Source organism: Lynx canadensis, chromosome C1 (genome assembly GCF_007474595.2).
Source record: "Lynx canadensis isolate LIC74 chromosome C1, mLynCan4.pri.v2, whole genome shotgun sequence".
NCBI lineage: Eukaryota > Metazoa > Chordata > Mammalia > Carnivora > Felidae > Lynx > Lynx canadensis.
Window position 1 is genome coordinate 79,351,797 of NC_044310.1, and position 21,993 is coordinate 79,373,789.

At 38.4% G+C, this 21,993-nt stretch overlaps 1 protein-coding gene across 1 annotated transcript; it reads right to left on the bottom strand.

Moving 5' to 3' along the window:
• Positions 1-608: 608 nt before the first annotated feature.
• DNTTIP2 (deoxynucleotidyltransferase terminal interacting protein 2) lies at positions 609-21,477 on the bottom strand. The gene is made up of 7 exons (XM_030325493.1): positions 20,177-21,477; positions 17,509-19,151; positions 15,545-15,683; positions 12,739-12,834; positions 11,162-11,326; positions 9,513-9,622; positions 609-1,641 (listed from the first exon to the last, which is right to left on the bottom strand). The coding sequence occupies exons 1-7, from the start codon at positions 20,246-20,248 to the stop codon at positions 1,548-1,550; spliced, it is 2,319 nt and encodes a 772-aa protein (XP_030181353.1). The 5' UTR covers positions 20,249-21,477; the 3' UTR covers positions 609-1,547.
• Between the last annotated feature and the right edge of the window lie 516 nt (positions 21,478-21,993).

The following is a 21,993-nucleotide window of genomic DNA, read 5'->3' on the forward strand; positions in this document are numbered from 1 at the left end:
GGCACTTAGGCTCAATTCTCTTTCCTCACCACTGCCTCCTAACCTAGAGAGCTCGAATGCTTTTTTTGTGTGGCAAAGATCAGAGGTCACTAATCTTGTTTTCCTTGTAATATGCACTGGACATCACAAATATTTGTCATAGCTGCAGTTTTCAAATACCAAATATTCAACCCATCATGGCATTCATGAGTCAGAAACCATAACGAAAATCATACAGTAGATAAGAAGTTGATATACACCATGACCCTGAGAAAAGCTGGGTAAGTCCTCAACCCTCTGTGCATAGAGACATCATACTGAATGATTATAACAATTTTGAGTCTTCTTACAGCATAGTAGCATGCATGAGTTGAAGTAATGTTCTGAGAACAGCGACTCCTTCTGGAAGAATCTGTGAAGGGTAAACTAACTTACTTCTAGTTTTGATTATTCAGTGCTCTCATAGTGGGGTCCTTATTTTACCCAGTGGGAGGCAAAACTTAATATTCTTGGAATAAAAATTTTTCTGTAAAAGAGAACAGATGCAGATACTTGCCTAACTCCACCTATGAATGCCACTGTCAGTTCTAATACTAGGTTGGTTATGATCCCAAGCAATAAACACAAAATACGAGATTTTATATTTACTGAAATCCCAAGGAAGCAGTTTGCTGGAAAAATAGAGGTTCCATAAATGATGACATTAAAGGGAAGAACCCACGAAGAAGCATTATAAGAAATGGCCAACACGCCTTGGGTACCACAAGTAGGTTAGTCAGGATGTATTACTTCTGCCATTGGAGAAGGAGATAAACCCAACCACTTTAAAATTATTCCTGGCCAAATTAAAATTATACTGATTTAATCCTAGTTCACCTGAAACACAACACTCAATCTAGATAAAATTAATCTTTCCTCCCGTTTTAGTTGCTAGGGAAAGAAAACAGTTCTCCTGTGTCTTCTACCTTTAACCCAAACTTTCTCGGAAGTCTTTGTTACCTTTTTAAGACTTTTTTATAATTTCATTTAGCTTTTCAGTCATACTGCTCCAAAAATACTTTGGTTCCAACTATGACTTTTATACTTGAAACAACTGTAGCTTCACCAACTTTCTGGAGCTAAACTTGGAAATGGGCGTTTCCTGTCTACACACACACACACACACACACACACACACACACACACACACACCCCTACATGTGAATCACGGTATTGTTTAGCTTTATTATAGAATTTTAAAGTTTTCTGTATATGTTAACAAACTTTATACTTTCTAAATGTTTTTTAATTCAATTTTCTTTAAATAACTAAGTGTGGAAAACTTTACAAAAACGTTAATCATCTTAAAATGGTTGATGTTTTCCTTTTTCTCCCTCAAAGGGTCTAAGGATGGGTGGGTCTTTTGTAGACACGCTTGTTTTTATCCCAAGGGGTATGTGATTGATTCTCCCTCAAGTCAACTTCTTTCAGACAGGGCCAGTCTATATTAATTTGTGTGATGGTGTTAGTTCTCAAAAACATCTTGAGTAAACAAAGAGATGTAAAATACGTGGCTTGCTCGGTGAATCTCAATTGCGAAATTTCTTCTTCTTTCGAAACTTCTTTCCTGCTGCATTTGCTGCTTTTTCAGCCATGATCTCTGAGTACTTCCTTCGGTTATATCTAAAAAGAAAACCAAACCTTTAAGTTCTAAAGTATGACATTAGAAGTTAATGTAATGGTGGTTGTATAACTTCTAACCCTCAAAACATTTTTTGCATTATCACTGTTTAATCACATTTGTACTAAGTTGCACCATGTGGAGCTGTACCTGGAGCTGGGAGACTGGGCAGTGAACAAGACAGCCACATTCCCTACCTTCATAGAGCCTGCAGTCCATTGAGGAAAAAATGGCAACTGTAAGGGAGGGCTTTTGAAAACTTTGAGCCACTGGACACCCATGCACTATATCCAGTTATCAGATGGTATCAAATGCTTTAAACATTTTTTGTAGGATGAAAATGTAAAAATAGACTAATGCAGAAGCAGATATGAGGCTCTATCTATCTTTAAGCTAGACATTAAAGAGATCTGCACTAAATCATTTTTGTTTTGTTCATGAAAATATTTGTTTTTGTTAATGTGTAATGGGATATTATTTTAAAAGGAATTAATATTTTTGAAGTTTCTTAATATTAATTGCCATTATGGCAAATATTAATAAAATGTAGTACACAAAAGTTCAAAAGAAGGGCTTATCAGTACAATTAGGAAAAAGTAAAAATTCTCTAACCTGTAAAATTAGCCAGAAAGTTTTAGACCACTTTCACTGTTACATAAATCTGTTATTACTAAAGCTGAGGATTAGCTAATACTCTCTTTAGAACAGAAGCTATTTAACAGTTTTAAGAAAGGCAGAGGGAAGGGGCACCTGGGTGACTCAGTTGGATGTGTGACTCTTGGTTTTGGATCAGGTCATGATCTCATGGTTCATGAGTTGGGAGTTGGAGCCCCGTGTCCGGCTCTGTGCTGACAGAGTGGAGCCTGCTTGGGATTCTCGGTCTCCCTCTCTCTCTCTGCCCCTCCCCTGTGCACAGGCTCTCTCAAAAATAAACATTTAAAAAATAAAACAGAAGCTATTGAAGCCCATTACAATATTACAGCTCACTCAATCCCACAAGAAGTCAGCACCACAATTTACACACATTCTAACAAATGTAAGATTACATTAAAAATGAAACAAAATCAAATGTGTTCAAACTTCAGTCACATTAAAGTAATATAGACTGCTATACACATGGGATGCTACATATGAATCCAATGATGACCACAAATCTAAAACCGTAACAGATACACAAAAAATAAAGAGAAAGGAATCCAAGCATAATACTAAAGAAAGCCATCAAACCTTAAGGGAAGAGAGCAAGAGAAGAAAGATCAGAGAAAAAGTATAAAAACAACCAGAAAACAATTAAAATGGAAATAATTACAACCTATCAGCAATTACTTTAAATGTAAATGGCCTCAATGTTCCAATCAAAAGACACAGGGTGAATGACTGAATAAAAAAGGAAGACTCCTCTATATACTTCCTACAAGAGACTCACTTCAGCCTGAAAGTGAAGGAATGGAAAGAGATATTCCGTGCAAATGAAGTGGGATGGGGGGTGGGGGGGTGGGGGGGGGACAGGGTAGCAATACTTGTATCAGATGAAATAGACTAAAAATAAAGGCTGTTGCAAGAGACACAGAATGGCATTATATAATAAAGGGAATCCAACAACAGGATATAACTATTGTAATTTCTATGCATTCAATATAGAAGCCCCTAAATAGATAAAGCAAAAACTAACAGACATAAAGGGAGAAACTGACAATAATACAATAATTGTAGGGAACTTTAACACCCCATTTACACCAACAGATCATCCAGACAGAAAATCAAGGAGAAAACAATGGCTTTAAACAACACGCTGGATCAGATGGACCTAACAGAACGGTCCATCCCAGGAACAACAGAATACACATTCTTTTCTTTTTTCTTAATACATAATTTATTGATATGCTTTTCTTTATTTACTTTTTAATGTTCACTTATTTTTGAGGGAGAGAGAGAGAGAGAGAGAGACAGAGCATGAGTGGGGGAGGGGCAGAAAGCGAGGGAGACACAGAATCAGAAGCAGGCTCCAGGCTCTGAGCTGTTAGCTCAGAGACTGATGCGGGGCTTGAACTCACAGACCATGAGATCATGACCTAGGCTGAAATCGGACACTCAACTGACTAAGCCACCTAGGCGCCCCATGAATACACATTCTTTTCAAGTGGAACAGTGAACATTCTCCAGGATAGGTCACGTGCTAGCTCATAAAACAAGTCTCAATAAATTTAAGACTGAAATCTTACCAAGCATCTTTTCTAAAGATAATGATGTGAAACAAAATGAATTATAAGAAAACAAACATGGAAGCTAAACAACATGCTACTAAACAACCAATGGGTCAATGAAAAAATCAAAGAGGAAAAAAATACATGAAGACAAATAAAAAATGAAAATGGTCAAAAATCTTTGGGACACAGCAAAAGCAGTTATGAGGCAACTTTATTGTGATAAAGGCCTACCTCAAGAAAGACTTCAAAAAACAAAAAAGCCAGACTCGTCAAGAAAAGAGAACTCAAAATCAGAAATGAAGGAGAATTAATAGATACCACAGAAATACAAAGAATTATAAGAGAATACGAAAATAAAAAAAGTATATGCCAACAAATTGTGGACAACCAAAAAAAAAAAAAAAAAGATAAACTGCTAGAAACATAAAATCTTCCATAACTGAATCAGAAATAGGAAATTTGAACAGACCTATTACTAGTAACAAAACTGAAACAGTACTCCAGACTCTCAACAAAGTTCAAGATCAGATGGATTCACAGCTGAATACTATCAAACATTTAAAGAACAGTTAACATCTATTCTTCTCAAACTATTCCAAAAAATAGAAAAGGAAGGAAAAACTTCCAAATTCAATCTGTAAGGCATATTCCTGATACTGAAGCCAGACAAAGACACCACAAAAACAAAAAAAAACCCCAAAACACTACAGGTCAATATGCCTCATGAACAGAGATGTAAAAATCCTCAACAAAATATTAGCAAACCAAATCCAACAATGTTAAAAAAAATCATTTACCATCATCAAATGGGATTTAATCCTCAGATTCAAGGGCAGTACAATATTTGCAAATCAATGTGGTGCATTAGTAGGAAAAAGGATAAAAACCACACGATCATCTCAGTAGGTGACCAAATACAACATCCATTTATGATTTAAAAACTCTCAACAAAGTGGGTTTAGAGGAAACCTACCTCAACAAAATAAAGGCCATATATGAAAAACTCACAACTAACATCATACTCAATGGAGAAAAACTTTAAGAGCTTTCCTTCTAAGATTAGGAACAAAACAAGGATGTCCACTCTCACTAGTTTTATTCAATATAGTACCAGAAGTCCTAGCTGCAGCAATTACAGAAAAGAAATACAAGGTATCCAAATTGGTAAGGAAAAAGTAAAACTGTCACTACTTAGATGACCTGACATACATATAGAAAACCCTAGACACTAACAAAACACTAACAAAGACACTAACAAAAAATAATCAGAATAAATAAATTCAGTAAAGCTGTAGAATACAAAATTAATATGGAAGTTGCATTTCTTTTTTTTTTTTTTTAATTTTTTTTTTAACATTTATTTATTTTTGAGACAGAGAGAGACAGAGCATGAACGGGGAAGGGTCAGAGAGAGGGAGACACAGAATCTGAAACAGGCTCCAGGCTCCGAGCCGTCAGCACAGAGCCCGACGCGGGGCTTGAACTCACGGACCGTGAGATCATGACCTGAGCCGAAGTCGGCCGCCCAACCGACTGAGCCACCCAGGCGCCCCGGAAGTTGCATTTCTGAACACAAATAATGAAGTAGCAAAAAGAGAAGAAAACAATCCCATTTACAATTGTACCAGAAAGAAAATACCTAGGAATAAATGTAACCAAGGAGATTGAAACAACCTATATGCTGAAAGCTTTAAGACACTGATGAAAAAAACTGAAGACAACACAAATGGAAAGATGTATCACACTCATGTACTGGAAGAATTAATATTTGTAAAATGTCCATAGCACCCAACATAATACACAGAATCAGTACAATCCCTGTTAAAATACCAACAGCATTTCTTGAAGAGCTAGAACAAATAAACCTAGAATTTGTATGGAACCACAAAAGACATTAAATAGCCAAGGCTATCTTTAGAAAGAAGAACAAAGCTGGAGGTATCATAATCCCAGATTTCAAGATACACTACAAAGCTATAGTAATCAAAACAGTAAGATACTGACACAAAATCAGACACAGAGATCAATGGAAGAGAATAGGGAACCCAGAAAATAAACACACACTTACACGGTCAGTTAGTCTAGGACAAAGGAGGCAAGAATATACAATGGAGAAAAAGTCTTTTTAATAATTGGGAAACCTGGACAGCTACATGCAAAAGAATGAAACTAGTCCACTTTGTTATTCCATACACAAAAATAAACTCAAAATGGATTAAAGAACTAAATATGAGACCTAAAACCATAAAACTCCTAGAAGAAAACATAGACAGTAATACCTTAGGACATAAGTCTTAGCAACATATTTATGGATAGGTCTTCTCAGGCAAGGGAAAACAAAAGCAAAAATAAACAAGTGGGACTACACCCAAATAAAAAACTTTTGCAAAGCAAAGGAAACCAACAAAACAAAAAGAGACAACCTACTGAATGGAAGATTTATGTGGAAATGGTATCTGATAAGGAGTTAGTATTCAAAATACGTAACTTCCACAATTCAGACCAAAAAAACCAATCTGATTAAAAAATGGGCAAAGGGACCATAACATTTTCCCAAAGAAGACATACAGAAGGGCAATACACATGAAAAGATGCTCAACATCACTAATTACCAGGCAAAATCAAATCAAAACCACAGTGAGACATCATATCACACCAGTCAGATTGGCTACTATCAAAAATACAAGAAGCAACAAATGTTGGCAAGGATTTGGAGAAAAGGGAACCTTCGTGCACTGTTGGTAGGAATAGAAATTGGTGCAACCCCTGTTGAGAACACCATGGAGGTACCTCAAAACATTTAAAATAGAAATACCATATGACTCAGTAATTCCACTAGCAGGTATTTACCCAAATAAAACCTCAAACTTGGAAAGATATATGCACCCCTATATTTATTGCAACATTATTTACAATAGCCAAGATATGGAAGCAACCCAAGTGTTCCAAGGACAGATGATGAATAAAGATGGTGTTAGACACAGACACATAATGGAATATTATTGAGCTACATAAAAGAATGAAATCTTGCCATTCATGACAACATGGATAGACCTAGAGGATACTATGCTGAATGAAATAAGTCAAAGAGAAAGACGAACACTGTAGGATTTCACTTACATGTGCAATCTAACAAGCAAAAAACAGACTCTCAAATACTAGTCAGAATGGCTATTATCAAAAAGAAGTAACAAGTGTTGGTGAGGATATAGAGAAAAGGGAACCCTTGGGCTTGGTTGGTGGGATGTAATTTGGTGCAACCACTATGGAAAACAGTATGGGGGTTCCTCAGAGAGAGACAGATAATAAACTGATGGTTGCCAAAGGGAGGTTGGTGGGGGAATGGGTGAAGTAGGTAAAGAGGATAAAGAGGCACAGACTTCCAGTTGTAAAATAAGTCATGGAGATGAAAAGCACAGCAGAGAATATAGTCAAAATTACAAAAATGTTGTATGGTGAGATGATAACTACACTTATAGTGATGAGCATTTTGTAATGTACAGAATTGTCAAATCACTACGTTGTACACCTGAAACTAATAAAACACTGTATATCAACTATATCTCAACAAAACCAAAAACCACATACAACGCTGAAAATCACATTTCCTTCTGTATATCACACTTACTTCTTCTGTTCCAAGACATTCCTACTAATGGAACATATGACACATTAAAAATGTTAAGTTCCCTATCCTAAAGTATTCAGAGGCCAGAAACCTCTTAAGGAGAATGTTGTAGAAAGAATTAAAACATTCCATGGGCTAGTAGAGTGTTTCACATAGTGTGATACATAAATTTAGGTGACAGACAATATTCACTTAAAGCAATGTATTTATCTTCAGGTACATTACAAAAATTATAAGCCAACTAACCCATTTATAGTAGGCAATACAAAGTTTCCTTTTATTTTTTTCTTAAAAAATTTTAAGTTTATTTATTCTGAGAGAGAGCGCGCACGCGAGCGAGCGCATGCCAGCAGGGGAGGGGCAGAAAGAAAATCCTAAGCAGGTGCCAGTGTCAGCGCAGAGCCTGATGTGGGGCTTTCATAACTGTGAGATCATGACCTGAGCCAAAGTCAAGAGCTGGAAGCTTAACCGACTGTGCACCCAGGGGCCCCTAAAGTTTCCCTTTAAAATAAAAGCAGGCAACATACAGATGATGCAAACATGAAAATGGTACTCAGTGACTGAAGTATGGGAACAATGAACTGTAAGACTACCTCTAACCTGCAATTTTATGAGTTTAATTCTACGAAATTTCTAATTTACTGCCATCTTCCTCATGCTATTACTTTTTAGTGAAAGCACTATCAACACTGCTGTGATTTCTGAGATTGCTAGCATTGAGATTACAAAATACAGGCCAATTTTTAACCAGAACATATGGATCACACTTAGTAAGCAAAGAATCAGCTTGCACCACACCTCTGTGGGGATGGAGAGAAAACGACAGGCTTGAGATAGAATAGGAGAGACAGTCTGAATGTGGGATTAAAGGAAGTGCTAACGGATGGATGGTGATGCTGTTCAGTCATGAGATACAGAGCACTGGGAAAGGATTAGACTGTATTGCAAGGGTGGGGTCAGGAAAGACCAAGTTAGCCCTTAGAGGTGTTTGTGAGATATCCACTGGATGCTCCTGAGGCAGCAGATGGCTATGTGGGTATGGGGTCAAGAGAGATCCGGACTACACATAATACATTTGGAAGCCAGCAGTATATAAATTATAACTGACGCCCTATGGGGGATGAAACTCCCAAGGAGAGAGTAGTGAGAAAAGAGCATTGCTTATTTCTAAAATTTTTACCATTACCCAGACTAATTAGGTTATGTAACACTTGGGTTAAATTTGTTTTCCATGCTGACAAAGTTTTTAAAACCCTTTGACAGACCTTTTCACTTTTGCTATTAAACCAATCTGGAAGTTCAACAAGGGTTTCTGTATGAGGTATGCTTTTAAATCTCCTAGAATACACACATAGCTGCTTTAAGGACATTTAAACATACTCCCAATTGCTCCCATCTTAAAAAAATCCTCCAACTCCACTTCCACTTCACAAACTTCAAAGAATTGTCTCCATGTCTCCAATTCTCTCCAATCCAGTCTTCTCCCCAACTCCTGGCAAGAATGCTGTGACCCCCACGTAAATCCAAAGGAAGTTTTTAGTTCTTATTTGATCTCTCCGCAGCATTTATTCCTGTTAACCATTCCCTCCAGTTTATATCTGCTTGTAACACTCTCTTGCCTGACTGCTTTGACACTATGCCATCCTGGTTGTGTTAATGTCCATCGGGCATTCTTTCCCAGTCTCCTTCACAGGTTCAGTCTCCTCTAGCCAGTCAAATATTTACGAGCTTCCATGTAAAGCAGTAGTTCTAAACTGGGAACTGCTTATGCCCCACAGGGGACATCTGAAAATGTCAGTAGTCATTTCTGTCACATATTGGGAATGGAGTGCTACTGACTTATAGTGGGCAGACACCAGGGATGCTGTTAAACATTCTACAATGCACAGGACAGTTCCCCCTAATAAACAGTTATCTCATCCAAAATGTAAATAGTGCTGCCATGCTAAAGCATTTAAAAATTACCTGAAATTTAAAAGTTTATGTATGTTCGAAAGGAAAGCATATATAATTCAAAATGAAACATAAATTCCTTTACCTTCTGAACTCAGAATCAGCCAGCAGTTCTTCCACAATAGTTCTCTTCCTTTGTTTTTTGGGAATTCGGGAATGGTAGAAGTCAGCTGGATTGTCAACAATGGTTCCAATCTATGAGCAAATGATTGAAACAAGTCATGTAATACTTGAATGCTAAGTTGCCTTCATATTTCAGGGTAGCTCTAACAAACTGTATTTATAGAAAGGAAAGGAAAACCCAACTTAAATTGAACTGATATTAAAGTTAGTTTTGCCATTTTTTTTAAAGCAAAAAGAAGTCACTTATTCAATTGGCATTGGGTCCTACTAATGACATTTCAATAGAATTTATAGTAAAGTCAAAAATCCTTTTATGTAATTTAGTGCTAGGCAGTACAGCAAACTCTTGATGAACAGTGTAACTAGAAAAGTGGGACAGAGAATTTAAATTCTTTTACGTTTTAGTTTCTCAATATAACTGACACATAAATTCTACTACACACTTATTTGATCCCATACGTTATCATAAATGCTACCTTCTTAGTAACCACTCTGTTCATACATTCAACCAAGTAAAACTTACAGTGTCTACTATGTGCCAAATACTGTGCTAAGTGTTTGGGAAACAAAGACAGCATCTGGCTCCTGCCAGCAAAGAGCGCAGTCTTAAGGAAAATCCATAGACAGGTAACTAAAAGATTAAAGCATAACATATTATGCTGAACAAAACACTGCAGATGCCATGAAAAGATAAGTGACCACTTCCACCTAATGGAAGTTAGCGTTTCACAAGGATGACATTTTAGCTTAGATTCATATGGGCAAAATTTCACCAAGCAAACACAGCAGAGCTAAGTACATCATGCAAAGTCAGAATGCCAAGACCAGTCTGTGTATATTCTGAAAAGACAGTGGCTGAGTGTGTTGGAGCTTAAGAGGGCTATGTGACAAAAGAAGGGCTAGTTAGCCAGTTGGAGTGCAGACTATATAGACTCTACCCTCTATGTCATAAAGAAACATCGAAGGTATCATTGCATGATACCTGTGATATCACTGAGCAGAGGTGTATCATGAGCAGACTGCCTTTTTTTTTTTTTTTTTGTAAAGAATAGATGACTGGCTACAATGTAAAGGATAGACTATCAGGGAGAGCAGACCTGGAGGAGGACTACTATAGTAATTCAGATGACTGACAAGTAAGGTAATCAACAAGAACAGAATAAAGTTGACAGCTACCAGAGGGTGAATCAACTGGATTTTCATCTGCAAACACTTTGAATACCAACTTTTAACTTATTTTCAGCATTTGCCTGGAGATGACCCTCTACCTGGAGAAGTGGAGTTTGGTGCAAATGATTCCCTATGTCCTCCTCCATCCTGTAAGGATTCTTGCTGTTAGGCTAATATTATTTATACACGATACACCCAACTTAGAGGTTCCGTAACTTTTAGAGGTATGACCTGGCAACTTAGTTACCATTTGCAACACCTTCTCTCTATAGAGAACGCCATTACAAGTTGGTGGCCAACTGGGTTCCGGCCATTATTACACAGCCTAAGCAGATGTGCGTCATAAATATTCATCTGTGTTAAGAGTAAACAGAAAGAACACTATAGTGCTCTCCAAACTAAAATCCACAGAACATCACCACCACCGTTGTTGTTTCATACCTGGAAGTACTTGGGGAAGCCATCCCTATCATTTTTCTTGTAAAACCTTTTTGGGTCCATGCTAGCTCTCATCTTCAGTGCTTTGAGATCATTTTTAAGTTCATCTGTCAATTCTGGAGCTTTCATACCAAACCAGCCATCACCCGCTGATTTTTGTCGTTCTTTCTGAAATTCAGATTTCAGGAACAATTAAACCGAAAATTCTGACCTTAATAAGCAGTGTATAAACTATACCTCATTCCCTCCAAAATTATATATAGAGAATTTCATGAATTAAAAACAAAAGAGGTTACTTTACAGAATATATTAGTCCTCAGATTCACCTTTCATAAAAGAAATTGAATCACAAGTGTTTACTTTGGTAAATTAGGCACAGTATTATCAGTTTCATAAATGAGGGTTCCTTAAAATTTATTTTGTGTCTTAGTAAGAATTGCTGATTTGCCGGAGAATAACTCACACTTTTAATCTTTATTCTGTAATCTGGCCTACACAAGAGATAATGTATAAAAACATTTTCACTTCTGGAGCTTGTATGTTAACATTAACATTTTTATTCAGTCACCCAGGTGACTCAAAGTCACTTAGTCTGACCAGTCCAGAAATTTATGTTATTTCTAAAATTAAAAAAAAAAAAAAAAAAAAAAGGATTCTATTCTTTGAGAAACTCCCAGCAAGTTATTTACCTAATTTTATTTTTCATTCATACAACATTATGGAGTGTCTACCACATGCCCGTAATGCTCCACCTTAGTGCTGAGACATTACCAGGGGAACACCCTCAAATTTCCTTCAAGCTCCCTTGATAATTTTACCCTTACTAGTTGAAATGACAGATGGAAACAATCCCCTATTTTTACAAAAGAAACTAGTTTGTTAGGGGTGCCTGGGTGGCTTAGTCGGTTGAGCATCTGATTTCACCTCAGGTCATGATTTCACGGCTTGTGAGTTTGAGCCCTGTGTCGGGCTCTGCGCTGACAGCTCGGATACCTGCTTCAGATTCTGTCTCCATCTCTCTCTGCACCTCCCCTCTGTTCATGCACTCTCTCTCTCTCTCTTCCTCTAATATAAACTTTAAAAAAAATAAAAAGTAAATAGTTTCCTACCCTCTCAGTGGGCAGACTACAGAGACCTGGGTTTTTTTTTTACATTAAATTCCCTATGACAGCTTACAACAGAGCTCTTAACTCTTTGTGAACAGTACCTATAAACCAAGAGGTGTGGACAGTAACCTTATATGCTGGCTGTCTAAGGAAGGGGAAAAAATTTTCACCAAGTGAAAATCTATATAAAACGTGTTTATGAAACTGTATTTTATGGGCCCTTAAATTTTTGTGACAACTTTCTTTGCAAATACATTTTTTTTTTTAAGATTTTATTTTTCTTACATAATCTCTACACCCATCATGGGGCTAGAACTCACAACCCTGAGATCAAGAGTCACGTGCTTTACTGACTGAGCCAGCCAGGTTCCCCCAAAATACATATCTTTAAGTTACACAACCATGGTGTATAAGCTGAATATATATAGTCAAACACACCTAAACATTCTAAATAATGAGAGCCACTATACTTACTCTGCGTTTTTTCTGAAGTTGATACTTTGATTCACTATATGGTGGGACACAGTAGTTTTTTTCAAAATCAGGAGTAATGATGGTTTTCTGCAAAAGCTGCAAAAATATTAAATTGGTTTTAAAAATATCAGAATATCATATAATCTTTTCCAACATCTTTTACTTTCTAAGCAAAACATCTCCCACACTGAAGACTACTCCAAATATATTAGCCCTCTTTATATACAACCATACTACTGCAAAGTTGTTTCAGTCCTTAAGTTTGTAAATTCTATTACAATAAAAATGCTTTAGAAGGCAAACTGAAGGATTATTTTAGGAAACTTCATCTTAAATTTCTTTTTCTAAACTAAATCAGCACACATCAGATTTACATTAATTTGTCTAACTTGTTTTCATGGATTTGCAACCAGCCACTTGCACCAAACTGGAAAATAAAGTCAACAGGAAAAATGCCATAACAGCTCTTTGAAATCTCTGAAAAAAACAAGCAAAAAGCCCCTAGCCTTTAGTAAGTTCTTTTGATGTTGGTAAAACAGCTTCCTCTGATCTGAGGAGTTGATATTAAGTACAGTGATATAAATCTGATTAAACAACACACAATTTTTTATATCAACGAAACCATCCTGTCTCGATAAATCTGCTTTGTACAATTCAACATATCTCAGACACTCTTCTAACGTCAATTCACACATAGATCAACTTCATACTTTTTAATAGCTATTACGCACTATAATTTTTCTTCCAATATTTAAGTGTCCATCAAACCTTTTCCCACTTAAACACTATAAACATCATCTCTACACACATATGATTATTTCTGTAAGATTCTAAGTTTTGACAGGTACTGCTAAATTGCCTTGTATTCAAGTAAGGTTAAATCCTACCAACGGTTAATCAGTGCCTTTTTCTTTACATTGCTACCAACACTAGGTATTTTTGTGTGTCGTTAGTGGTGCCTTATGGCTGTTTCCATTTGCTGTTGATCATCTTTTTGTGTATTTATTAGTTATATACAAGTCTTCTGTGGGAGATGCCTGTACTTTTGGGGGTTCTTTTTCAGAGGTTCTTCTGCATTTTTTTGTTTGCATATGATAAACAAATATTGTCATACTACTATTTATGTTACTAAAAAGTGCTTCAGGGTAATTAGTCCTCTCCCATAGTGTAAGAACTAAAGAAGACTGCTCCTGAGCCCTCAAAATGGTTCACAGAAATATTAATTTGGTCAATAATATTTGAAATTAGATCAATTCAGAAATCCTCAATTCAGGTTCAGGCATAGGAGTTTCTGGATAGTAGAGTAGCAGTCTAGACTTTCCTTTCACTCAGAAATGAGAGCATGACATTTATTTAGCAGATTGTTAGGAACTTGTTGTGTATCAAGTACTATAGTGTGAATGAGTGAGTGAGTGAGTGTGTGTGTGTGTGTGTGTGTGTGTGTGTGTGTGTAGAGAGAGGTTGGGGGGTGGATGCCACTGACCAGTAGTGGGTAGAGGCCAGGGATGCCGCTACATATACTAAAGTGAACCAGACACCTTCCTACAACAAAGAGTTACTAGCACAAAAGACCAGTATTGCTGAGGTTGAGGAATCCTGTTTTAGAAATATAAAGCTAAAAGACAGGAAAGTAACAATTATATGATCAATAATGAGTCAACTCTATATTGGGTGTTGCAGAAGCACAGAGGTGGTGGAAAAGACTAGAGTTGGAGAATGTCTCCCAAAGGCAGTGGTCTATGAACTCTGCACTGGCTTTGGAAAGAGCAGGACATGTTCAGGGAACACAGCATATGAACACAGATGAAGGAACAGAGGCACCTTGTTTTGAAGAACCACTGAAGGACTTAAACAGGAGAATTTCATGGTTAGATTTGTGTTTGTGTGTTTTTTTAAGTAAACTCTACACCCAATATGGGGCCTGTACTCACAACATGGAGATCAAGAGTGGTATATCACATATACAACTTCCGAGCCAGATTTGTATTTTTAAAAAGAGAAATCTAGCACAAGTATGGAGGGTGGCTCGAAGAAAAGAATAAAGAGACCAGTGCAGTAGTCTAGATGAAAAAACAAAGCCCTGCACTAGCCAATGACAGTGGGGTGAAAAGGAGGGAACAGAGGACAAGAATGTAAGAAGCGGCATCCCTTAGGCTCAGTGATTGACTGCAAAAGGAAAAGAGATTTTGGCATCATTAACCAGCACAGAGAATACTGAAGAAGGAGCTGGTTCCAGCCAGAAAGAGAGGGAGGGCTATTAGTGAGGTCGAATGCCTGAGCAAATCTGAATAAACAGTCAACAGGCACAACAGGATTTAGACACAACAGGCACAACAGACCTGAAGGGACAGCAAGGCTAGAAAATACAGATTTGGGGAAGCCATGCACGGTTGTGATGAAAGATGAGGGTTTGGGTGAGGTTGCCTACCCTGGGATTTCCTTCTGCAATTATATGTATAATTTTAGGTCTACATGCAGGTATGTGTTTTTCCTGGTGGGGGGAGTGGGCACCCAGTTTTCAGATTCTCAACAGCATCCAGGACAGTTAAGAACTAAAAATATAGCAGGAAAAGAGAAGAAAACACAACCCCTGGGATAACTGGTAGGGGCAAGAAGAGGAATGCTGATCCTGTATTATTTTTCAAATGTCATCTTTTATAGCTAGGACTTTGAGGGGGGAAAAAAGGAGCACAGTAGGCTAATGTGGTTTTCCTGCAGGAAAATTAGTCTCTTATCAAGGACTAATAATTTCTAGAAGTGACTGCATAGTTCTGTGAAAACCAACAGGACACTCCGTGTAACTTACCATGTCTTTCTTTTTCTCCTTGATCTGTGTTAGGGTTCTCTTGTTTGACTGTAGTTTGTCTGCATTGAAATTAATATACAAACCACCCAACTGCTTGATACTCATACCAGGGTCTATGCTGCTGCTTGTCAACTTCAGACTGAAAGAGAAACAATCACTTAAAGATCAAGTAATCAAATAAAAATGGAAACAACTGAGATTGTATTTTTATTTTTATTGTTTTTTTAAAAGTTTTTTTGAGAGAGTGTGTGAGTGAGTGGGGGGAGTGGGTCGCAGAGAGAGAGGGAGAGAGAGAATCCCAAGCAGACTCTGTGCTGTCAGTACAGAACCCAACGCGGGGCTCGAACTCACAAACCGTGAGGATCATGACCTGAGCTGAAGTCAGATGCTTAACCGACTGAGCCACTAGGTGCCCCGAAACTATATTTTTAAAATCACCTTTTTCTTTCTCTCCTTTACTGCCAATGACCTCTCCCCCTACAAAAAAAAGAAAAATCTTACTTTTACAATGGATTCTGAAAAACTGAATACATGTTTTAAATCTAATACAACCATTTAGAAGAACATTCTAGGATGAATAATGAATGAAAAAAGTTTTTTTGATTTCTAGATTTTCTTAAAGATTAAGACCACATAATATGCCAATGTACTTCATAAAGGAATTTTATAAAGAAAAGAATTACAGAAAAGAAGAGATACATCTGGCAGTTTAGCTCAACTTCATACACAGGCAGTGAGTTAACAAATATACACCTGCCATTGCTAAGAACAATGAGAAAGGTTTTGAACTTCCAAGTTACCCAAACTTAAAACGTTTTCCTGGGTAATTAAGGGCATTTGGTAATGCTTCTAAATCAGTGAGTTTTAAACAGTAATGAGTATCTGTATTTCCCACTGAAGGTTTTTAAAAATATAGAAGTCATATTCCAGGATCTACCAAATCGGAATCTTCTACAGTTGGGTCTGGGCTCCTGCTATATTTATGTAATAAGAATTTCTACTTTTACATTACTGAAAGGTCCTGTTTATAAGCAAATACATTTGGACTTATAGTTACTTTCTTACCTAATTATTCATATAAACATCAGTTGAAAGCTTTGATCAATCTCTACTGGAAAGTGAAATCACTACTGTAGTGGTTTGGCAGTGACTCTCAACCCTAAAGGTACATCAGAATTATCCTGGAGGAGAGTGACTTTAAAAAATAATAAATATGCCTGCGGCTAGCCTCAGAGGTTTATTTCATTGGTTTAGAGTGAAGACTGGGCATCCATTAATGTATAGGCCCTTACCAAGGATGTCTGTATTTCCAGTGGATACATTGCCACCAGGGACCTGTGCCTAGAAAAACAAATTTAAAAGAGAAAACAAAAACTAAAGAAATAGCCGCAAACATTGGTACTTTTCAATGGGTGACAGATTATAGGTGATTATTTTTCCTCCAGCTTTTCTCTATTTTTCAACTTGTCTATGATCCGCATGGAGGAAAAGAAAAAAAAGTTCCTTTCCTTTCATGTTGTTCTTAACTATCATGTAGGAAAATCTTTAATAGATTTCTCATAGGTCACTGGTGGGAGAAATACGACTAACAAAGGCACACACAGAGACCAGGGAAATGGGGGATAAAAGAGCTCTTTCATAAAGAACCTGAGGCAGGGGCTCCTGGGTGGCTCAGTCCAGTAAGTGGCTGACTTGTGCTCAGGTCATAATCTCACAGTCTGTGAGTTTGAGCCCCACATCTGGCTCCCTGCTGTTAGGGCAGAGCCTGCTTCAGATCCTCCCCCCCCCCCACCCCCTTCCCCACTCATGCTCTCTCTCAAAAATAAACAAACATTAAAAGAAAGAAAAAGAACATGAGACAGTAATTTTCTCAATTCCCTTGATTTCTTTTATATTTTTATGGTAAATTAGCCACTTGAAGTATGTATCAAAAACCTACTTTTAAAAATAAAGGTAAAACTTACAGTTTAGACTTTGTGCTATTTAGTAAGTCGTCTTCATCACTAAAGTCATCATCTTTATTTCCGTCAAGGTCTGATGGTTCTTCACTTTTTTCATCTTCTTCCCCCTCTTCTTCCTCAGTGGCAACCTCACTTGCCTTGTCTCCCTCATCCAGGTAAAAATGTTTATCAGTACTCAGTCCGGGAGTTGTGTCGATTACAAACAATGGGTTGTCACAAGACATATTTTCTGAGTCTCCATTTAATGACTCCTTTTGACCATTATTTTCAACAAAACACACAGTGTCCTCTTCGTTCTCACTGTTTTCAGACTGCTGGCTCTCATCACTGCTGAGCACTAATAAAACAGAATCACCTTTATCCAGAGATGTGTTGAGCTCAGACTTGAACAGTTTGGTTTCGCTCTCAAAATCTATACTCCTTTCATCATTCATGTCTTCACGGATACCTTTGACCGTGCACTCTTCTTCTTCATCACTACCACCACCAAATTCTGTCAGGTCACTTGTTTTTTTGGTGTTCTTTCTCTCTTCATTCCATCTGTCCACTTCTACCACTGCAAATGTCTGAGCTAACGATTTCATTATAGCCTGACAGTTCACACGTGAGGACTCTGATGTAGTTTTGTTATTTTGGGGGGTTGACTGCCTCTGAGAAACTAACTGCTGAATGTCAGTGTCCTGAGGTTCAGAAAGGCTCTCCAACTGAGAATTTTTCTCATTTCTTTCTTTCTCCTCCTCTACCATTCCTTTGGATTCTTCATCTAAATTCTTACAATTCTGTTTTGTTACTTCTTTGAGAGGTACAACACTGGCCTGTTTTTCCTCTCTTAGATTAGAATGTTGACGTTTTTGCACTGCTTTTTTTCCCCCTGAATTTCTGTGGAAGGAATCATCAAAGTCATTATAAGTTTCATTACTATAGAAATTTGGCTTATTTATCTGAGAAAGAGATCTTGCAAGTAAACAAGCTGTTTGTCTGGTATCTGAATCCTCTGAATTCGTTGGCAAATTTATAATCTGCTTTTCAGTTTCTGGTACAACGTTAGTATATTTCTCCTCAGTTTGTGACTGTAATTTCTTCTGCATACTTCTTGTTGTCCTCATAGTTGTAACTTCAGAAAATGAAGAAATGTCTGAGTATGATGATTCAGCATCAGAAATAATTTCTGCATATAATTCTTGGTTTGGCTCACTTAGGGATTTAGCCTTACTTCTTCTAGTTCTTGTAGTTATTAATGTGGGCGGCACAATTCTAGAAATACCTGAGACATGTGATTCAGCTTCAGAGTCATCGTCTTCTTCAGCATGAGACTGATTTATTGGAGTTATTTTCAGCCTTTTCCTAACACTAGACACCGGGGTGCATGCAACCAAGATCTGCCGTCTCCTAGTTACTCTTAAGACGGGATCCTGGAGCTCAGACACAGAAGAACAATCTGACTCTACCTCAGAGGTCTCTCCATCAGTATACGGCTTGTTTATCTCTGGTAATGAGACTGTAGTTCCACTCTTCCTCTTTCTGCTTTTAGGAGTTCTAGGGACTGGACTTTGTTTCCTAGTGGTTTGTGATTCAGCAGTAGTTGGGTCAACAGGTGGAGATTCCTTCCTGCTTTTTGGATGTGCCTGAATTCTTTTAGCAGAATTCTGGAAGTCAGAACAAATACACTGTCATTTAGGTAGGGCTGGAATTAGGGCAAAGCGAGTGAAATACTCCTCTCAGGAGCAAATTTTAAGAGGGCACTAAAAAACTCCAGTGAGATTAATACAAAGACAACCACCACCACCCACGATTAAAGAAAAAAAAAAAAATCAACTTAAATACTGGATCTGACCCTGCATTTGCAGGACCCTTCCTCATAACAACGAGTACCCATGATTTTAGAAAGTAAAAATTAAAAAAACACATTGGATCTGACTCTACATTTGGAGGACCCTGCCTCAGTCTCCTCCCCAAGACCTAGATCTAACTTTAGGGAACAAAACAAGTAATTGAAAATTTTCTGCACTGAGTTATCAAATGCCAAATATGCTTGGTGGACCTGCATTCCGACACACACAGGAGAAGAGAGAAGAAGGGAAATACTAACTCTGAGCACAGATGTGTTCAGGAACACACACACACACCAGTGGAATCAGTCGCGTCCCTTACCTTCGCGTACCTAAAGGAATTAACGCTCCATTCCCTTGGCCACACAATCAGACCAGCGGACCACTAGCGCCACTAACAGCCACCAGGCGGCGTCACTGAAGCTCTCCCCAACGCCGAAAGAAAGTGCTGAGGCCATTACCAGCTCCCCCACGTGAAAACGGTCACCTTCTTTTCACCCTCATCAGACTCGTATTTGGTTGCCGAAATTAATCCTCCTTCGTACGGTGCTAACAGGTTAAAAGGCCGCAGCCGTGCACCTGCATTACGGAGGTGTACTGCCCGAAGCAAGTTACCTGACCTCTCTGTTCCCTGCTGAGGACTGCCTTAAAAGATCACAGCGAGGACCGAAGAGGTAGCTACGGGCTTGGCAACGGGCCTGAAACAGGGCAGCATGCGACCGGCTCGGGCCCTTCCCGCCGCTCGTCCTCACGCTGCTCCGCCGGGCCTGCGCGCCGCCCTACCACCCAAGCGCCGTTCTGCGAAGCGGCGGGCAGAAATGACGGCACGCTGCGACCCCTACCTTCTGCTGGGAGTTTTCAGCCAACGTGGCTTGGATCGTGGCCTGAGGCCGTCCGGACCTGGTTACCACCATCTTCCCTGCTCGCGTCCACCTCGGTTCCGGCGCCCCGGAAGTGCGTCAAAGAAGCGACTTGCTAGCCTTTCCCGCGAGGATTCCGGCACTAGCGAGACTCTCGTGCCAGTCTCCGGCCCACGGACCTAGGGATTCCCAAGGCCACGGCTTCTAGCGTTCGCTGCGGTGTTTGCTGTGGAGGACTGATCCACCGGCCTTCTGCAGGGAGTGACCTTCGGGGCGGCGGCGGAACCCGCAGTGACCGAGGGCCCCGTGCCAGTTTCACACAAAACTGGAAAATTGCATCTTCTTTCCAACTTCATCCATCCTCTTATTTGGCAGTTCTAAAGGTCTTAATGTAGTCATGGGTGTGACCGAAGGAATCATTTGCATTGTTTATAATACCTTTTTTTTTTCAACATCCTGCCCTTATTCGTACAGTTAAATATTAATAACATTGAAAGACTCTTTGAGGTAAAGATGTATTTGTTAAATGTCTCAGAAACTCGGAGACTAGTTAGGAAGCTGTGTGATCTAAAGGTGGGATGGTAACTAGTGATCGGAAATAAGCAGAAAAGAAGAAATGTAAATTGTAAAGGAGAGCGATCATTTTGTTTTGTTTTGTTTTTGTTGCAGTGAAGGGAATGACCAGAATCAAAAGGCGTTTCATTTTCTTTTAGGATGAAGGATGGAGACCTAGAATATATCTGAGGAGAATGGAAAAGGATTGAAGTAGGTAAACGGATATTGGAAGTGAGAAAGGATGAATGCCTCATCAAATCTATTCTTTACTGTTTTATAAGAGAAAACTAATTTCTCTTACTGTCACAAAACATACTTAAGTGGGCACATTGCCATCTAGCTAAATAGGTCCTTTCGGTAGCTTCCCTTGCAGCCAAATGTGGCTAAATTTTGGCCAATTACATACAAATTAAGGGTTGTGTAGTTATTTAGGGACTACATGAAAAGTAGGGATTTTTCATATAGGGACTATATGAAAAGAGAGGAGGTCCTCCCTGCCTTCTTTAATTGATTTTTCTCCCTGGAAAGCTATATTCTCAGGTTTCATGCAGCAAGTTTGTGCCATGAGGATAAAGCCAAACTTTAGGGATGGCAGAGCAGTGAGAAAGAAAAAGTGAGTCCCTGACAACTGATGGAGCTGCCATTTCAGTCCTAAACAGCCTACTTCTAGATCTGTTTCACCTGAGAGAAATACCTGTGTTTTTATTTTTTTTCCTTTTCAAGTTTTTATTTAAATCCCAGTTAACATACAGTGTAATACTAGTTTCTGGTGTAGAACTTAGTGACTCATCACTTAAACTGTCATCTGGAGATTTTCTGTTACTTGGAGCTGAGCCTAATCCCTACTGAAGAACAGAATAAAAAATAGAAATGGAGGAGTTAGTCACAAAAGAATGCTCCTTCCTTTGAGGCAGGAGGGAAGAGTTGATATCAAGCACAGAGAGAATGTGAATGCAAGGAAATTAAAGGGGAGGAAAGAAGAGGGGCTTTTGGATGGATAACCTCAATCTTCTCTGTAAGTAGAAGATTCATCTACTTAGAGGAATGGAAAAGGTTTAGACTGACTCTTATGGGGAATGTGGTAAAACAAAGGAGGAATTTTAGTATGGCCTAGTAGCAATGAGACTACGTAAGGAAGAACATAAAAGAAAACAGGCTAGATTTAAAGACAAGATAGAATGCTGTAGAGGAAGGAAAACGAACCTATTGGAGGTGGGTAGTGGAGATCAAAAGCATGGAGGACA